This window comes from Phyllostomus discolor, chromosome 12, assembly GCF_004126475.2.
Source record: "Phyllostomus discolor isolate MPI-MPIP mPhyDis1 chromosome 12, mPhyDis1.pri.v3, whole genome shotgun sequence".
Taxonomy (NCBI): domain Eukaryota; kingdom Metazoa; phylum Chordata; class Mammalia; order Chiroptera; family Phyllostomidae; genus Phyllostomus; species Phyllostomus discolor.
In genome coordinates, this window is record NC_040914.2 from 44,970,633 (window position 1) to 44,990,047 (window position 19,415).

Below are 19,415 nucleotides of genomic sequence, written 5' to 3' on the forward strand. Positions count from 1 at the left end.
AACACTGATTTGTTGGTCCACTTATCTGTGCTTTTATTGGTTAATTCTTGTATGTGCTCTGACTGGGAATCGAACCTGCATTCTTGGTGTATTAGGACGATGCCCTAACCAACTGAGCTATCCAACCAGGGCTCCATGTTTTCCTTCTTAATGATGATAATGTTTCTTAATCCTACATTGTTTGTGATGTTCTGTGACTCTCTGATGTCCGTATGTTCACGCCCACTTGAGATAGGAACTCCTTGTAGGCAGTGTTTTATGTTGTCTTTTAATTTCCCACAGTATGGAGTGGAGCCCTAGATACATAGGAAATAACCAGTGGTTATTGTTGACTAACTTGAAGAAACTTTTTACTATAGGTTAATTTAATTTAAAAAATACTTTTTGTATCACTTAACATCAGCATTTTTGTTAATGTGTGTTTTAGCTGTAAATTTTAATAATGTAAAACTTTTGCTGGTTTAGTATAAGAAAAATCTTCTATGATTTTGGAATTTGAAGAATAGCCCATACATAAAACTTTTGAGTAATTAAACTATTTTTAAAATATTTCAGTATGAAAGTTCACGGCTGATGGTGGCCAAGCTAACGATAATATTTGTTTTCTCCACTGTCATTCTAAAAATGGAATTAGCATATTTATATATTTTTTCAACATTACTTTATAGTTGGGCTTTGATTTTGTTATATAAATGATATTGATTTTTTAATAAACAGAGTTGACTGTATTATAAACATCAGTAATGCTTATATAAATGTTGCCAAGAAGATTATAAACCGCGGCGACTGATGTATGGGTGATGTTGACAGCAGTGTAAACACCGCGATGCAATTTAAATAGTGCTCACGCTAAAGTCAGCACTTCGGGACACTTTCCGCTCTGACCAATAGAATTTTTAAAGTAGTTTATAAGACTCGGCCAAGTTTAATATTTATATAAATAATTAATCAAACTCAGGGGTTTTATGGCCGCTGCACTCAATATTTGTCTAATGTTTATTTAAGTAGTGATGTGAGTTTCAAACTCAAAATTTTAGATTCGAGTTCTACGTGGAGCTCATTACTCTGAGTGTAATTGGGAAACACAGCGTCTTCTTTCTGTGCTCTGTTTGCAGGTGAAAATAAAGGCTCATTTCTATTCGCTGGACGGTTTTTTAGAAATGGACGTGTATTTGACTTAATCCAGTGGTGTATTTGTTTTAGTCTTCACATCTCTGTTGGTTATGTGTTAAATACTCTTAAAGGCAAAAGGGAGGATGTCAAAACCTAAAGAACATGAATTGTGCAATGAGACTGCTCACAAAATCTGTACTATTTTATGGTGCATTTCTCTTTTAAATCTGAAAGTTGGTATTATGTACTATGTTGGGTCTTCATGAAAGATGCTTAGAGGTTGTTTTAATGTTATCTAAAATGAGCATCCTTTATATCTTTGAGTAAAATGCCCTCAAACTATGTATTTGGTGAAAAGTGCCTTTATTTGATAATATACAGTCTTCACGAAAACCATGTAAATACCTTTAGTTATTTGAATATAACACAAAGTATTACAATTGTGACTAGGATTTTTTGTGAGGTATATCTTAAAGTATTCATCAAGAAGAGGCTGCTAAAGTAAAATATAATTACAGTATCCATTGCTTAATTTTCTTTTAAATCTTCACCTGAGAATATGTTCATTGATTTTTTTTAAGAGAGTGAGGAGGGGGGAGAGAGAGGGAAAGAGAGAAACATCAACCAGCTGTCTCCTTTATGCACCCTGACCGGAGATTGAACCCTCAGCCTAGGTGTGTGCCCTGACTGGGAATCGAACCTGCAACTCTTTGGTGTATGGGACGATGCTCCAACCAACCGAGCCATCCAGCCAGGGCCATGTTGCTTAGTTTTTTAAAGCACTCAGGCAGTGCCCTGTCCATAGTAGGTGTGCAGATAGCACTTGGGGCTGCTTGCTGAATGGGTTCTTCCTTTATACTCGAAACACACAAACAGGATGGGCGAGTTTTCTGCCAGCCAGTCAGCTGCTGCTTCACAGTTGGTAAGTTCAGCAGAATCAGGTTTTCTGACGTGGAGCGGTCAGCATTTCCTTTTAAACCTCTGACTCATTCCGTACCTGTATCTTGTTAGTTCACAGCGAGTACCTTAGATGATGTCAAGAACTCCGGCAGCAGCGTCTCACCAGACAGCCCCGCGCGAACTTCTGAAGTACCTGCTGTTCACGTGGACACAGAGTGCGTTCCGGTCCCTCAGCAAGAGGACGCACCTCCTTTGCACACAAACGAAGACAGACCTGCAGCAGAGAAAGCAGGGCTGGAAAGTGAAATGGACTCTTCAGATGTTTCAAATGTGAGTGCTGCTACCTTGGTAAGAACAACTTATCAGAATTCTGAGTAAATACATTAAAGCCATAATCTGTTATTGAGGCATAAACTCCAGTAATAGTAAATTGCATTATGTGTTACTTTACACTTTACAAAGCATTTTTTTTTTACAAATCATTTTCTTACAAAGCATTCTGTGTATCATTTCCTTTTAACATTTTATGTTTACCAACATTTTGATATGGTTTAGATCCTTCTTGTTTTGTAGAGGAAGAAAATGAGACTGTGAAAGCTACATAACTTGCTCAAAATCATTCAGTTTGAATGTGATTGGATCAGGGGTGTTTAAGTCCAGCGTTAAGAGACCGATTCAGTAGCCAGTCCGCCCTGCACTTCGATAGATGGGACATGGCGTCCGCTGGATCTAGTGTTAGAATTCTGTCCACACGTTACTTCAAACAGCTGCTTGGGCTTGGTGTTAAGATGAAACTTGTGGGCCATCCCCGCTGCGGAAGCTTGGACACTGCACTGATTTGCGGTTACGTGTGGGTTTATGTGTTTGGACGACTGCTTGTCTCTGCTCACGTCTTCCTGTTTCCCACTCTAGTACTCAGATGCTCGACCTGGACGGTCTAGAACAGGTCACGCCAGCTGTGTTTAAAAAGCAGCTTTCAGAGGGGAACAGGCCCATGTAAAAAGTTGTTGAGAAAAACTGCTCAGATTTTCTTTTCCAAATGGCCAGCATACACTGTCGTTTCTTCCAGAACTTAGTGCCTTGTCGTGCTGAGAGATGCTGTCAGCAGAGGGCAGTGGGCCAGATGACGCTTCTGACGGGGAGTAACACTAGACAGGGATGGGACGATGTGGCTTGTTTCAGGCAGAAATAAGGTTTATAGTAGCGAGAAAAAGAAATACTTAGATTCCTTTAGTATGTAATAAAGAGCAATTTGTTCATTTTAACTCGGGTCTTTCAGTGTGAATGTTTTTAAAGGTTGAACATCAGTGTGGTGCTATAGGTAGTGGGTTTAATGTGTGGGGTAGAAATTGGTCCTATTTATATATTTTTTTCATACCTAGATATATTACATTACTTATATTGCATATTGATTCTGTGAGAATCAAATTTCAAAAGTGGAAACAGATCCTGTACTTAAATAAGCATAAAATAGTTAAAAGTTCTCATTTTTTAAAATCACATATATAAAGAAGCTCGTGGTGGAATATTAAACACTCTGTGTTTGAGGATCAGGTATACATACTTGAAGAAAATAGGTTCTGCTTTCAATATGAATATTAATATTTTCTTACAGGTCTTAGAGGAAGTTTTTTTTAAAGATTTAAAGAAGTTTGTATCAGTCTTGGCAGAGATGCTTCTATGGGCTGCTCTAGAGAAGCACGTCATTGTTTGGGGGTTACAGAAGCAACAAGAGAATTCTCCTCTTTCTCAGTATTGTGTTGTCACATGACTGGTTAAAGTGTGAAAAAAAATGTGTACTCTTATTTAACATAAACTTCAGCCAAAAATGACTGTGAGAACCTTTCTGCTTAAGGTCGTCTCTTGCCAACACTGTAAAAATCTGCTGATAGGAAACCTGGCTGTCACGGATCTGTTTTTTCACGTTTACTAAAATTTCAAATTTTACTGAATATTTGGAAATTTAAAAAATGCCCTGTGCAGATATTTATTTGAATTCCATAGTGTGAAAGTAGTAAAACTTCCATGTGGGTAACTGAATCATCACTTCATCTTTGAGCTCTACTCTTAACGTGAAAATCTTTTCAGATCTTCAGAGACTAGATGGAAAGGTAGTCTGAGGAAGATACAATTGTGGAAATGGGTTCATGTGTGAAAATTTCAACTTTAATATTTGGAATTTTCAAAAAGATTTTATTTATTTTTAGAGAGAGGGGAAGGGAGGGAGAAAGAGAAGGAGAGAAACATCAATGTGTGGTTGCCTCTTGCACGCCCCCTACTGGGGACCTGGCCTGCAACCCAGGCATGTGCCCTGACTGGGAATCGAACTGGTAACCCTTTGGTTCACAGGCCAGCGCTCAATCCACTAAGCCACACCCACCAGGGCGAGTTCATTCTTTTTATTGTCTTTAAGTGTGTTCTGTTATATGCCTGTGACACAGTATGGTCATCCATTCAGTTGATGATACATCACAGTTTTTTCCAGGCTTTGCGTGACGAATAAAGGCCCCACGAACATTTGTCTTTGTTTGAAATGCATTTTCATTTCTCTTGGAACAATAGCGAGGTCAATATTGTTGATACACAGTGTCCAGGTCTTCTGTATCTGGGCCCAGTTCTGGTTCTTGGTTTATCAGTTGAGAAAGGGGTATGGAAACCTCTGAATATAACTGTAGAGCTACATTGTTATACATATTTAGCTTACCATAGGGACTTATTAATTAACGCTTATAATGTATACTATTTGTAATACTTAACGGTGCTTGTATTTAAGTTAGGTATCATCACCATTACAGCGTAAATTCTGTGCCCCCTTTAAAGTACAGGTGGCAAATACAAGGCCTGCGGGCTGAGTCCGGCCCTGCACCTGTTTCTACCTGGCGGCTGCACTGAGCTCCCGTTTAACCGTTAAGGAGTAGTTACATGTATACAGTCCTAAAATTGTATTGGCCCTTTGAAGGCAACTGCGAGGCTGATGTGGTTCCCGGTATAAATGAGTTTGACACCCTTTTTTAAAGTATAATTTTTTAAGACATTTGACCCATCACTTTTTGCATTTTTGCATGGGAATCAAATTCACACTGTCAATAATACTTGCGATTTATGTAACTCCACAGTTTCTCATGCACAGCAGCCTGGTAAAGAAGGGAAGCTGTGCATGATTGTACCGTTTTACAGAACACAGAACAGGCTCTTGGTTGTTAGAACCTTCCGAGTCACACAGCTAGCGAGTGGTTGAGCTTGTCCTGGACCCCGGGTTTCTATATACTTCTAGAACAGTGCGGTTTTATGCATACTACTAAGTGCATGAGTAGCATATAAAGAATGAAATGATTACTTCGCTTTCTCATCAAGCGGGGATTCTTGATTCTGTTTGTTTTTGACTTTCTAGTCCATGGCCGAAGTCCTCGCCAAAAAGGAAGAGCTGGCGGATCGCCTGGAAAAGGCCAATGAGGAGGCCATCGCCAGCGCCATCGCTGAGGAGGAGCAGCTGACGAGAGAGATCGAAGCCGAAGAAAACAATGATATTAATATCGAAACCGACAACGACAGTGACTTCTCTGTGAGCCTTTAGAGTTTTAACTTGATTGTTCAAAAAGGTCTATTCAGGGATAAAATTCTCAGGGCAAGAAGGACTGGGAGTTCATCTAGTCCTATTAAAATTACTTTAAAAAATATATTCAGTAACAATATTATCATTCTGTGTGATGAAGACACGCAGTAAATAATAGCAAATCTTATTTGAACACTTTACCATTACTGAGAGTTTTTAATATGATGTAATTGACCAGTTAGAAGTTCCTTTCCATTTACAAATCAAGAAGTTGAATCTCAGAAAGTAACAACTGAATATTACTTAGATTGTAACTGTGGAGATTGAGAGGAACCGAAGGCACCTTATTTTACTCTTTCTGTTCTAATAAAAAGCAAATGATACTCTGCCTTGCTGACGTTGAGAGGGATTTCTTAAAGAAGGAAAGTAACTGTGAATGTTTCACATATTTATCTATTAAATCTTAGTGCCCACTAGATAATCTTGAGCTCTCCTGATATATGCTCTGAAGATGTCAGAATTTATGGAGTACTGGTGTACTACATTATTGTACTCTAGTATAGTGTACTAGAGGGTATTATCATAGTATAGGCCTTTTGGGCTTTTAAAAATTCTACATGCTTTGCCTCTGCTATCAGATGGCAAGCAGATTTGTCTTTCTCTTAAAATGTTTAGACTGTGGTAGTTTTAACGTGGTGATTATTGTGACCACAAGAAGTGTGTCGTTTTATTCTAGTTTTGAACTATTTGTTAAATAAAACATATTAGCAACAGAGAAGAAAATTTCACACATAATTGATTTTTTAAGGTTATAATTGTATTCCAACATTTGTTCTGAATTTTCCTTATTACACTTCAGGCCGGCATGGGCAATGGAAGTGTCTTTTTCTGTGGTATGTCCATGGACTGGAATGACGTCCTCGCCGACTATGAAGGTACTGTGTGTGTGTGCAGGTGAAGGGACCTAAAATAGGTGATCTTACTATATGAGTTTCTGTGTAAAGTACATAAGTTACATTGGGAATGCTGTTGCCTTTTGAAAGTCTGTTCTCAGTTGTTAGTGTCACAGAACTGTGTGACTGAACAGTAACGGTGGTTTTCTTTTTAATGAACAGCTCGTGAATCTTGGCGCCAGAATACGTCCTGGGGGGACATTGTGGAGGAGGAGCCTGCTAGACCTCCAGGACATGGCATTCACATGCATGAAAAACTCTCCTCCCCATCTCGCAAAAGGTCTGGCCTCCAAAACGTAATTTGAAATGCTCCACAGGAGGGGAACTAGCCACTCTTGACTGTTAAACAGCGTTGCTACACGGCATTTTAAGGCACATTACTCAGGACAGTTCAGATCCATTGAGAAGTGACAATGTTTTCCTAAAACGTTAGACCGAAATTAGTTTTGTGTACTTTTTATATTTATTTTTAGAACTCTGAGGACTGAATAAATTATTTTTGGTTTTATCGTGTAAACATACTGTGGCCTGTTTATTTACTTGTATTAATAGAACAATTGCAGAATCTAAGAAGAAACATGAAGAAAAACAAATGAAAGCTCAGCAGCTAAGGGAAAAGTTACGCGAAGAGAAAACATTAAAGCTTCAGAAATTGTTAGAAAGGGTGAGTTTCTGATATTCAGGAAATTATGGTAGCCTGGAGTGGAAATGTTCCTCTGGTCCGAGAGAAGCTCAGAGAACTTCAGAGTACGCGCCGTCCGGCCTGGCTGAGGCGCTGTCCTTCGTGCCCTCCCCTCGGGAGCAAGGCGCCGGCACCTTCGCTGAGCGATGTGGTTCGCAGCCTCGCTGCCTCAGCCAGCGCCCTGATGCTCCGTGCTCTAGCTTCTAATCCGCGCTGTCCCTGTGCCACACTTTTTTAGGTGGCTAAACACATAATTATGCAGCTAAAATTCAACTGAAATGTTAGTTTCTTTCCTATTCTTGTTGAGTCGGCATCTGACGTCCTGTAGTCTGTTCTCCCTGGTGCTGGATCGGATTCCTTGAGGCACACAACTTGTCTCTTACTTCTGTCTGATGCTGTTGTAAGGAACTGAGGCAACTGTTATATCTACCTTTTGTTCCTCTGTAGGCAAAATCCTCTTTCCTTCAGAGATTGTTTCTTACGCAAATACGTGTAATTTTTAGACTTTTCGCCATTTTCTAACCTCAGGATAAAATTGTGTAATGGTCTTCATGGGGTCGCTGGAGGCACTGGGTCTGTAGGGCTAACACACACACGCGGTTTGCATTTTTCATGTCCGCGCAGTGCAGCGTGACGATGACAGCAGACACTGCTGTCGGGCCGAGTCTGATGCAGTGTCCAAAGTGCTGTGCAGTCAGTGACTCCGCCTGCAAAACAAGCCAGCGGGTTAGGTGCTGCTGCTACTCTGTCCATCTAGATAAGGGCAGTGAGATATGGGCTGAAAAAGGTTTACTTTACCGAGCTAGCGGGGCACCAGGTAGGTCATGAACTCGGGCCGTCTGTCTCTGCAGTGTGCTCCGAACCGCTGGTCACGCCCTCCGTCTCTGCCCCGGCCCTAGACTCGGCCAGCCCTGAGCGGTTTGTCAGTGTGCCCTCCCGTGCGGTGACCGTGCGCGCTGGTAGTAACGATGCCGCAATCCACTGTGCGCAGGAGAAGGACGTCCGGAAGTGGAAGGAGGAATTACTGGACCAACGACGCAGGATGATGGAGGAGAAACTGCTCCATGCTGAGTTTAAACGAGAGGTGCAGTTACAAGCAATTGTCAAAAAAGCCCAAGAGGAAGAAGCTAAGGTAGGTGTATCTTCGGTGCTTTGAACGTGGAATTTTTTAGTTGCCCAAGTCCCTTTGCAGTTGTTGTGTAAGAAGCGAAGCCCTGGCTGGCGTAGCTCAGTGGATTGAGTGCGGGCTGTGAACCAAAGTGTCCCAGGTTCGATTCCCAGTCAGGGTACATTCCTAGGTTGCAGGCCATGACCCCTAGCAACCGCACATTGATGTCTCTCTCTCTCCCTCTTTCTCCCTCCCTTCCCTCTCTAAAAATAAATAAATAAAATCTTGCCCTGGCTGGCATAGCTCAGTGGATTGAGCGCGGGCTGGGAACCAAAGTGTCCCAGGTTCGATTCCCAGCCAAGGTACATTCCTGGGTTGCAGGCCATGACCCCCAGCAACTGCACATTGATGTTTCTCTCTCTCTCTCTCTCTCTCTCTCTCTCTCTCTCCCTCTCCCCCCTCTCTCTCCTTCTCTCTCTCTCTCTCTCCCTCCCCCTTCCCTCCCTAAAAATAAAATAAATAAAATCTTAAAAAAAAAACAAAAAAAACACTAACATTTAAAAAAAAAAGGAAGTGTTTACATGAAGTTTATTCTGTGCCGCAGTAACAGAGCACTTTCACCGGCTCATGTACGGCCTATTAGGTGCAGCATCTTATCTGTGCGGTGGTCCTGTGAGGTACATGTGTATATTTTACGGCATCCTTGAGGCATACGTGATAGACAGTAGACAGCACATATGTAAAGCATCAGACTGATGGGTTTTGACATGTATATATGCCTGCAACTATCAGTACCGTGAAGATTTTAAACAATTCCCTCACCCTCAAACGTCTCTCCGTGCTGCCTTGGACTTCAGTCCTCCCTCCAGCCATGACGGCCGCTGCTGCTCTGCTTTGTGTCACGGTGGATGTTGACATTTTCTAGCATCTCACATGAATGGGAGCACACAGTGTGTGCTCTTCCTCTGGCGTCTTTCACTCAGCACAGCTATTTTGATTTCATCCCCTCTGATGGTGTATCGGTTACTTTCCTTTGCCGAGAGCTCTGTACCGCTGAACAGAAATAGCGTAATTTGTTAGTTCAGTCACCTGTTGATGGACACTTGTTTTCTGCCCGGGTTTTGCAGTGAACATTCGCGTTCTAATCTTTGTGCAGACGCGTGCCTTTGTTTTTCTTGAGTAAATACCTGACCGTGGATTGGTAGGGTCTCATGATAGGTTCATCTTTAACTTTTAAAGAAAAGGTTTTCCCAGAGGTTATCGTGTTGTGTCCTCGACGTCTGACACGGTCACACGGCGTTGTTTTAGCCATTCTCGGTGGTGTGTGCGTGTGCGTGCGTGTGTATATAGTGTCTCTCGTGTGGCTTTAATGTTCAGCTTCGAACATGTTTTCATGTACTTGTTTCCTATCTGCATTTCTTATTTGGTGAAATATTTGTTCATACATCTTGTTCATTTTTCAAAGTTAAATTGGTTTATTATTATTGTGTTCTTTTTCTCAGCTGTATTGAAGTATAATTGGCACATAAAATGCTGAGATATTTAAAGCATGCAACATGGCGATGTGATCTACTGTACGTGGTTAAGGGTTCCCCTGGACGAGTTAATGCACATATCCGTCACCTCACCCGTTTGTGGTGTGTGTTGTGTGTGTGTGTGTGTGTGTGTATGTGAAAGAGCACGTTTCACTTGCACAACAGTGCCATCAGCCGTGCCGTGCGCTCAGCGTTGTGTCACTGCAAGTCTGTCCTCTCACGACCTCTCCGCATGCCTTTCCCCCCCAGCCCCGGCAGCGGCCTTTTTACTCCTTGTTTCCATGAGTTTGACTGTTTTTTTTTTGATTCCACGTATAAGTGGTGCCATGCGGCATTTCTCTTTCTCTGTCTGGCTTAGTTCACTCAGCATAATGCCTTCCAGGCTCATCCTCGTCGTCGCAAATGTCAGGATTCTGAGAGGATTCATATGTCGGATGATCAGACCTGTGTTTTGCAGGTGTTTTCTCTCAGTCTGTGGGTTGCCTTTTTCATTTTCCTAACAATGTGTTTTAAAGTTTTCCAAGTTGATAAGGTTTAATATATTGACTTTTCTCTTCCATACTTGGCGACTTTTGTGTCCTATTAAAAAAAAACCTTTACCTTGCCCTGGCTGGTGTGGCTCAGTGGATTGAGCGCGGGCTTGTGAGGCAAAGGGTCATTGGTTCGATTCCCAGTCAGGGCACATGCCTGGGTTGCAGGCTGGGTCCTGGGTGGGGGGTGTGATGTTTCTCTCCCTCTCTTTTTCCCTTTCTTCCCCTCTCTCTAGAAATACATAAATAAAATCTTTTAAAAACAAAACCTTTACCTAAATATCAGGTCACTCAGATTTTGTCTTTTTTGTAGAAACGGTTAATTTTACAGTGAGGTCTGTGTTCCATTTTGAGTTATTTTTTGCACATGGTGTGAGGGCTGAGAGTCATTTTTTTTCACGTGGATAACTCGTGTTCCAGTGGCAGTTGCTCAGAGTGCTTTTCGGCGTGGATTCAGTCGCCTTAGTCCCATTGCCGTGAGGCCGCCAGCCGTGTTCGTGTTGGGTCTGTGTCTGAGGGTCCGAGCAACCCACATGGTGACAGCTGTATGTCCCCAGCACAGGTCCCTGCAGCCTCCGCTCCTGTCACAGAGCGCGAGCCCAGGCGTTCCTGCCCGGTTTCCCTCCGCCACTTTGCAGCAGTCCTGGGGCTTTAAAGAAAGCAGGAGTCCATCCCAGCTGACTTTTGTCAGCTTCATCATAAGCTACACTTTGCCCTTGCAAACGTCTCTCTAGCACAACGTGGCTCTTGAGAACTACTGTACGTGCAGTTGAGGGTGCAGTGTCTGTGGTTCAGTGTCTTGTACCTAACTGTCACTCAGAGTATGCGGGGAAAAATAATGTTATTCAAGGTTTGTCCAAACTCATGAGAATAACATGCAGGTACCTAAACCTTAATGTAATTTGTGTGGCTGCAGGCCACTGTGCTGTTAAGTAGAACTTTATAAGATGGTCTATACGCCTCTTAATTTGTTTCTTGAATTAAAAATATTTTCTGTGGCAGAGTTTTTTAATCTGTTGTTACCAAGGCCCATGGGTTTATTATATACAGTGTATTGTGATCCATTTTTTGAGGTCAGTATTGAAAGAAAAGACTCATAAGTCAGTAAGTTTTTGTTTTATGCTTCACCATTTGTTTATGTTATGAAATTCACCTTCCCTGTTTTTGTTTAAGGTAAACGAAATCGCCTTCATCAATACCCTGGAAGCCCAGAATAAACGCCATGATGTTTTATCGAAACTGAAGGAATATGAACAGAGGCTCAATGAGCTGCAGGAAGAGCGTCAGCGAAGGCAGGAGGAAAAGCAAGCGCGTGACGAGGCCGTTCAGGTAAAGTTTGTATCTGGCAGGCGCGTGCCGGGCACCTGCCATGTCCCGGGCGGAAAGAGGGAGGGTGCTGTGAGCACATTCCTGACTGTGAAGCGAGGTGCCCGGGAGTTGCGGGAGGCGGGGAGCATCCAAGAGGTTTCAGAAGGCTTGAGGGTTAGGAGCCACCGTTCTCATTCTTTTGCCACAGGGTTTACCTGTAGTTGTGTAGATTTATGAAGCGTGACCCGTTCCTGGTGAGCAGGAGGCCGGAGAGGCTGTGTGCGCTGCCCGGGGAGTGGGGGCGAGCTGACAGAAACGCACCGTCCAGCCGGCACTGGGGCGGGAGTCCGCAGAAGCACCCCACCGGGCCAGCGTGCACTGGGGGCGCGGCGTTGCACATGGGAGCTCGCCCCGTTTCGATGAAGCGTTTTCCACCTTGATGATGATGGTGGTGATGGTGATGGTGGTGATAAGTACGACTGTTGCTGGTTTTTCAGAAAACAGAGGCACAGATGTGATGTGACTAGGCCAGAGCCCCCCAGCTGGTGAACAGTGGGGTCTGGAAACACAGTTAGGGAGTCGGAGCCCGCGCCCCCTCGCTGAGACGCGCTGACTCCCAGCTCCCCTGTCTCCGCAGCACAGGCTTGTCTTCAGTGGTTCCTTTCTGGAAGCTTCCCTCAGACGCGAGCTCTGTGAGCTGTGCTTTGTTCACGATGTTCAATCTTTCTGCAGCCGTCTCCGAGCACGAGGGGTTAGAAGCGATTAACCAGGGAATATTATTAGGTTCTCAGAGAATTTGAGTAACGTAGTATCTGCTGAAAATGGCATTTATTCAGATCGTTCTGTGTGACGCTGGCCAGTGACCTGAAAACCAGACACCATCGGTGTTGGATTATCCGTGTGTGTCACGGCTGTGTCTGTCGCCTTTCACCCCTTTCCTTCCCACGTGAGCCTGACATCCGGTTGCCCACTTCTGCGGTAGGAAAGAAAGCGAGCGCTGGAGGCAGAGCGGCAGGCCCGCGTGGAGGAACTGCTGATGAAGAGGAAGGAGCAGGAGGCGCGGATTGAACAGCAGAGGCAAGAGAAGGAGAAAGCCCGTGAGGATGCAGCCCGGGAGAGAGCCAGGTACTGCACGTGCCGCCTTGGTGTTGGTCCTGACGCACGGTTTGCAGTGGGTGAATATTCACATGAGTCGTAGAACAAAGCCGTTGGCTGTCATGTAGATGTTTTTAAGACATAGTCCCAATACAGAAATGTTGTAAATAATTTCGATTTATAGGCATTTGGACATCATACTGAAATGAAAACTTTTGAACATTTCTGTTAGATGGGAAACTTGGTATTTCCAGATTTTTGTTGGTTGCAAGAAACAGAGTTTGGTTCTGGCTTGCTTCACTGAGCAAAGGGGAGTTCCAGGAGCATGCTGGGGGCGTAAGGGGTCAGGAGTTCGAGGACCGGGCTGGGAAGTGGTCAGCAGTTACCACTCTGATCGGGATGAATGACCGTCAGTCATCCGGCATTTTATGACCACTTGCTTAAGATGCAGAGGACCAGGAAAAAGTATTTCGTTGGCAAAACCTAAGTCCCTTTTGGTGTACACCTTGCTGGCATGATTTCTTCCTGACCTTTTAATTGTGGCAAATTTGGTGGATGAGAAAACTTACCATCCAAGACCAAAGTTGAGGCTGAGCAATTTTTGCATACTTATCATCCACTCCGTTTTTTTAAATATATAATGCCTATTCAAGTTTTTGCCTGTTTCTTTATTGGGCTCTATTTTATTGACGTTTAGGAGTTACCTTCAGTAGATACTGCTTCCTTACCAGATACATATACCGCACATAAATTCGGTCGGTTGTGGCTTGCTTTTCACTCTCGTTAGGATGTCTTTTGATTAATGTAATCCTTGATTGTGGTGCAGTAAAGCTGAACAAGCCGTGACTTGTGCTTGCTGATCTTGTTTAGGAAATCCTCTTTTGTCCTGAGTCAGAAGATACTCTTTAAAATGTCGTAGTTTTTCTTTAATGGTACAGTGTTTATCTACTAAGAATTGATCTTATTGTGTGGTTTGAGATAGAAATACAATTCCATGTGTTTTCATGTGAATACCCTAACACGTGTTACTGAAAAATCAACGTTTTCCTACTGATCTACTAAGTTTTCTGACATAAACCAAGTTTCCACGGATGCCTGGGCCTGTCTGTGGGCTCTGTCTTCCGGGCCAGGGGTCACTTTTTCTTAACTCTGTGCTGCAACTATCAAAGCTTTGTGGTAACTGTTGGTGTTTAGTGCTGTCACTCACTCCCTTTTCATCAGGACTATCTTGGCCCTCTCACAGTTCTGTGTGAGCGGATCGGTCTTGGTTGGTTCTCTTCACGGTTGTCAGGCTCTCTGCACCACTGTTTTCCATCAGCTCTGGGGTGGGGGGTGTCCGGCTGTTCTTTCTCTGGGTCTCTAATCGCCATTTCTCTCGAGGTCCCCCTGAGCTCCCTTAGCGCCTCAGCCTTTCTGTGGTTTCGATGCCCTTGACCGTGGGGAGGAGCGGTCAGGTGTCTGGTGGAACGTCCCCAGCTGGGAGTTGCCAGCTGCTTTCCCACGGTTGGATCAGGGTTACGGCCTCTCCCCGGAGGGCCGCAGGGGTGAATGTTGGTCCGTGTTCCCAACACGTCAGCAGTTCCTGCTCCCGACTGCACCTGGCCCCTGGCTGGTTCTCCCCGGTCCCTGGCGAAGGCGGTGTGCGCCGGGGATCCTCACTGTGTGGGTCCCTGTGAAAACCCCCCGTGCTGTGCTCCGGGAAGCCAGCCCCCACGCACAGCCCCCCCCGGGGGTGGAAGGGTTCCCCCGAAACTTGTTTGCAGTGTAGGATGGTTGTCTGTCCTCTCCCACCGACTCACTGGTTGGTTTTGCGTCACCGTGAACCGTGGACGTGGTTTTTATACCTCGGGTTGTGAACCAGTGTTATGTCACTCGTCTTTTTGCTCCGCCTGTTCCCACCTTGGACCTCGGGAGCCCTTCCTCTGGCCCGTGTCTCGCGGACGCGCTGCGGCTGTTCCCGAGGCTCTTCCTTCCTTTCTGGCGGCTCAGGCGCCCCGGCCCCATCGTGCTCTCCGTGCTCCTCCCCCAGTCGGCTGCCTGTCCAAGGACGTCCCGTTCCCTCTGTGGGAGCCCTGTCGTAGAATGTTCTTCTTTCTCTGTTGAGATTCCCATTTGTTAAATCACGTCTTACTGTTTTTCTTTATTTTCGTGTACTGTTAATTATTCGAACGTGTTTCCAATAGCTGCTCTGTAGCCCTTGTCTGCTCCGTCCAACGGCGACCTCCCTCGGCGGAGAGCTTCGATGGAAGCGTGGCCGTCCCTCCCTGCGTGTCTCCCAGCGTGTCTGTGATTGTTTCCTCCCCTCCTCTGCGTGTGGGCTCGCGCCTTCTCTGCTCTGTTCTTGTGGTTTCGCTGGGTGACATAGTTGAGTGACAGCCCCAGAGCCAGTGTTCAAGCCCCTGCCTGGCCCAGACACCTGCTTCGTCACCAGTCGCCTCCGCTGCTTTCCAGACACTTGGTGCGCCGTGCACCTGGGACCTAACAGGCACTTACAAAAATGATGCTAAAAAATAGTGACTCTTTTGCCTGCTTCTGATGTGTTTTAACCCCGAGGCCTGTTCCCCCCCTGTGTTCCCCCAGGGACCGGGAGGAGCGGCTGGCCGCGCTCACGGCCGCGCAGCAGGAGGCCGTGGAGGAGCTGCAGAAGAAAATCCAGCTCAAGGTGGGGACTCGCGAGGGACGCTTCGGAGCCGTGCGTGGCGCCGCGGCGTGAGTTGGCTCGTTCGCCGTCGAGCTCACCGCACAGAAAACTGAATGTGCATGTCCTCCCGGTCTCTGGGTAACGGGACGTGCGACTTGGCCCCCATCGTATGGGCTAGTTCAACTGTCTGAAAACGGAATTTATTTTAACAGGATAAAGCGGTTGAGGGAGAAAATTAAACACACTTGAACATTTCTTGTTTTTCCTGAGCCCTGATTCGTACGCTTGTAGCTGGGAGACGATGAGGAACTGGCGTTTTCCAGAAACGCGTCACCACAGGGAGCACCGCAGCTTGTGGCAGCGCGAACGTCCCCGTCCTGTCACTGCGGTTGACGTCCGTCCCGGTGGTTGACGCGTCGCTGTCATCCGCCCAGGGGTGGCGGGACCCACGGGGCAGCGCACCACCACCACCACGCCCCGCTGTTCTCGCAGCCCCAGGGCTTTGTCGTGCGTCCAAGTTGAACACGGAGAATGTTACTGAGCGGGGGTGGGCGTGGGGACAGGGACGAGGGAGGCATGATCCCGGATTTCAGGGAACGCGGGCTCCAGGGTGAGGCTCCAGTGCTGAGCGGAGAGTTTCCTCTCGGAGAGAGGCTTTCCCAGAGTGCTGTGGGAGTCCACGGGGCGGGGGGGGGGGGGCACCCGGTCTCCATGGAGGGTGTCGGGGAAGTGAGTTTAGAAAGGAATTCCTGAGCTGCATCTCAAAGGACAAGTTACCCCTGGGCGGGCTGCTGTTGCAGCCACATGAAGCAGTGTGAGCATGAAGTCAGAGTCTGCAGCAGTGTTTCTTGGTGTGTGTTTTGTTGTTGTTGTTGTTGTTCTCTGGGAAGTCCTGGAGGTATGGGCGGCTGGAAGCGCAGTGGGTGTGGGCAGAGGTCTTTGGCCTGACAGGCCTCTTCTGCTGTGAGACTTGGCTTGGTCTGCACCTGCGGGTCAGCGCTTCCCGCAGCTGTTCGGGAACTGCCCCCCGCCCCCCGAGGGCGAGCTGTGTGTCACGCGTGGGTGAGGCGTCGCTTCATGCGAGCTCCGTTTATTGAGCCCTGGCTGACGCACAGTGACGTGCTACAGGCTACATAGAGTTACACTGTAAAAGCCCTTTTAGCTTTCGCTTACTGTTTCCCACGTTTACTCGACTACGGAACCTCTCCCACGGGCTCTGATGAACGCCCCGCGGTGCGGCTCCGTGGGGCCGCCGTCAGAACCGCTGCCCTACGTGCAGGAGGGGTCCGAGGGCTTCCTGTGAGTTGTCCTCCGTGCTCAGGTCACCGTTGAATTAAGATGTCCTGTTGTTTTATAGAGATACTTCCTCAGGTTATCAGTGCACATGGAATAACGCTGTGTATTGTCACACCCTGACCCTTCGCCTGCAGCATGATGAGAGCATCCGGAGACACATGGAGCAGATGGAACAGAGGAAGGAGAAAGCTGCCGAGCTGAGCAGCGGGCGGCACGCGAACACCGATTACGCCCCCAAGCTGACCCCGTACGAGAGGAAGAAGCAGTGTTCGCTGTGCAGTGTCCTGGTGGGTGGTCATTCTCAGCGTGGCGGAGATGCATTCCAGTTTATTACCGCGGTTTATGGGACTATGAAAACATGCTCTCCTTGATTTTTAGAGCTCACATTAAGGCATCTGCTGAGTACCATGAATTGTTTGTTTTTTTAATATGCAAAGTAAGTAGTACAAAAATAATATCAGCATTTAGAAGTAGAACCACAAAGTGCGGAGTTACGCAGCCGCCACTGGAATGGAAGTGCACCTGCTCAGTGATAGCCCGAGGCAGTGCTTCTCCGTATTGGAACCGAGAAAAGAAAAGGGGTGTTTTCAGTGCCGACACTTGACCCCTGGTACTTGGAAGAAGTGACGTCCCGTGCAGGTTGGCTGTCATGGCATGCCCTGTTTTGACCATGTCTACTCTAGCGGATTCTCAGAATTGCATCCTAAAGAAAAACATTTTTAAGCCTAACACATAAATACTAGCGTGATGCCAGCCTGCGTGTAGTGTGATGGGTTGAATGGGTGACATTGAACATGAATTGCAGTTCAGCGTTGGTCTCACCGCTCTGGTCGTGTGCCCTCAGATCTCGTCCGAGGTGTACCTGTTCAGCCACATCAAGGGGAGGAAGCACCAGCAGGCGGTGAGGGAGAGCAGCAGCATCCAGGGGCGGGAGCTGTCCGACGAGGAAGTGGTGAGCTCCCCGCCCCCCAGGGCTCCGCGGTCATGTGCGTTTCTGTGCTTGCGGGCGACGGTGTTAACACTCAGTGGCTGCCCTGGTGTGCAGATGTGTTGTTCCTGCAGGGTGCACACTAACAGGAGACACAGACCTGAGGATTAAACACTGTTTTTTATACAATCTCAGTATAAAACAGGTTACGGCATGTTTATACTTTAGTGATACAAAGGAAGACTTATTAGTGGTTCTCTGCATTTGTTGGCCAACAGTTGACAATATAAATTTCATGTAAAATAATATGCTCTTTATATGATAGTGTATATGATAATGTACCAAGTTAATGATAGTATGTGATTTAGAAATTTTTGGAAATGCATTATTTATTTATAATTATTATTTGTGTGTAAGTACTTTTATAAATTTTTTTGACCAACTGCTTTTGAGATGTGGATGACATTACTAATCTATGAACTTAGTGGTTTTATTTGTAATAACAAATTTCTAAAAGTACCCAAGGATGAAAAATTCAGTTCATCAAGCATCTCCTGAGAAGCCTGGGAAAGGTTATTGTGGTTCTTCGAGGGCCTTACTGAGTGTGGGTGCAGATGCATGTGTAACGCCCTCCCCCGTTTGTAACCCTCACCCAGGGGTGTGTTTACTGACTGGAGAGGGAGGGAGAAGCATGGATGTGAAAGAGGAAAACATCGGCCGGTTGCCTCCCATATGCACCCCGCCCGGGGGTCGGACCTGCGACCTTCTGGTGTGGGGGGTGAGGCTCCGACCACCTGAGCCACCCTCTCAGGGCACGCATCTGTGTTTTAAGCTAAGTGTTAATGCATAAGAGTTGAAAAGCTAGAAATTTTAAAGTTTATGAAGTACAAAAATTACAGAAAGCTGAGGTAACTTAATTATCAAAGACAGATAATTTTAAAAATAAATTTAGTGTGGCCCAAGTGCACAGTGTTTAATGACGTTTGCAGCCGTGTGCGGTCCTGCCCCAGGCCTTCTCTCCCCTGCACTGACCCACCCAGAGAGCCCCGTCCTGCAGGCCCGTTCGTGGCCAGTGCCCTCCACAGGCATCCCATTTCGCTGCACCTTTCCTGCGTTTGGATACAGAAATCCCTGCCGTTGTTTACAGTTGCGCACAGCGTTCAGTGCGGTGACATGCTGTGCAGACTGCAGCCGAGGAACAGCGGGCCACACACACAGCCCAGGTGTGCGGTGGGTGGGCCGCACCATCTAGGTGCGTGTGGGTGCCTCTGTTGTGATGCTCGCACGACAGTGAAACCCACTGTCGCACTTCTCAGAAATCCAGTGTTGCTGTCTCTAAGCCGTGCACAACTGTGGTGATTTTAGTCACAGCCCCTTCTTCCCAAACCCAAGTGTGGAGCGTGGCACAGGAGGTGCGTGGTATAGGAAGGCAGTGTTTTGTTTCTCACGTGGCAATTTCATTTTTAATCAGTGGAGGTATCTGTAGTCAACATGCTTGTTCTACTTAAAGTTATTACTTGTCATCTGTGATGTCTTTATGTTACACACATAAGGTCTGTGACCCTTCTTCTCTGACACACAAGGTTTTATTTATACCACCTCTGACCTAATAAAACTGTACCTTTGACCTTATGCATTTGACATATCAGATAACTTACTCTTGATCTTTGACACATTTTGTTTTAAGCCTGTTAAATATAATAGGTAGTTGCCCCACAAGAAAGGTTTAGTGTTTTGTGTTTTTATTTTAATTTGACCAGGAAATTTTTAATG

The 19,415-nt window shown here is 46.0% G+C and overlaps 1 protein-coding gene across 4 annotated transcripts in view; it reads left to right on the forward strand.

Moving 5' to 3' along the window:
- The window catches only part of SCAPER (S-phase cyclin A associated protein in the ER), a 144,372-nt gene that overhangs the window by 24,391 nt on the left and 100,566 nt on the right, over nt 1-19,415 (forward strand). For 2 of the 4 annotated variants that reach the window (XM_028502379.2, XM_028502378.2), the window contains exons 10-20: nt 2,125-2,343; nt 5,405-5,575; nt 6,426-6,501; nt 6,682-6,799; nt 7,072-7,183; nt 8,193-8,333; nt 11,548-11,703; nt 12,665-12,807; nt 15,358-15,439; nt 16,849-17,001; nt 17,559-17,666. In XM_028502379.2, coding sequence (XP_028358180.1) covers nt 2,125-2,343; nt 5,405-5,575; nt 6,426-6,501; nt 6,682-6,799; nt 7,072-7,183; nt 8,193-8,333; nt 11,548-11,703; nt 12,665-12,807; nt 15,358-15,439; nt 16,849-17,001; nt 17,559-17,666 — 1,479 coding nt within the window. Of the gene's footprint in view, nt 1-2,124; nt 2,362-5,404; nt 5,576-6,425; nt 6,502-6,681; nt 6,800-7,071; nt 7,184-8,192; nt 8,334-11,547; nt 11,704-12,664; nt 12,808-15,357; nt 15,440-16,848; nt 17,002-17,558; nt 17,667-19,415 lie in introns of all 4 variants that reach the window. The other 2 variants (XM_036013194.1, XM_028502377.2) reach the window with 1 other exon arrangement.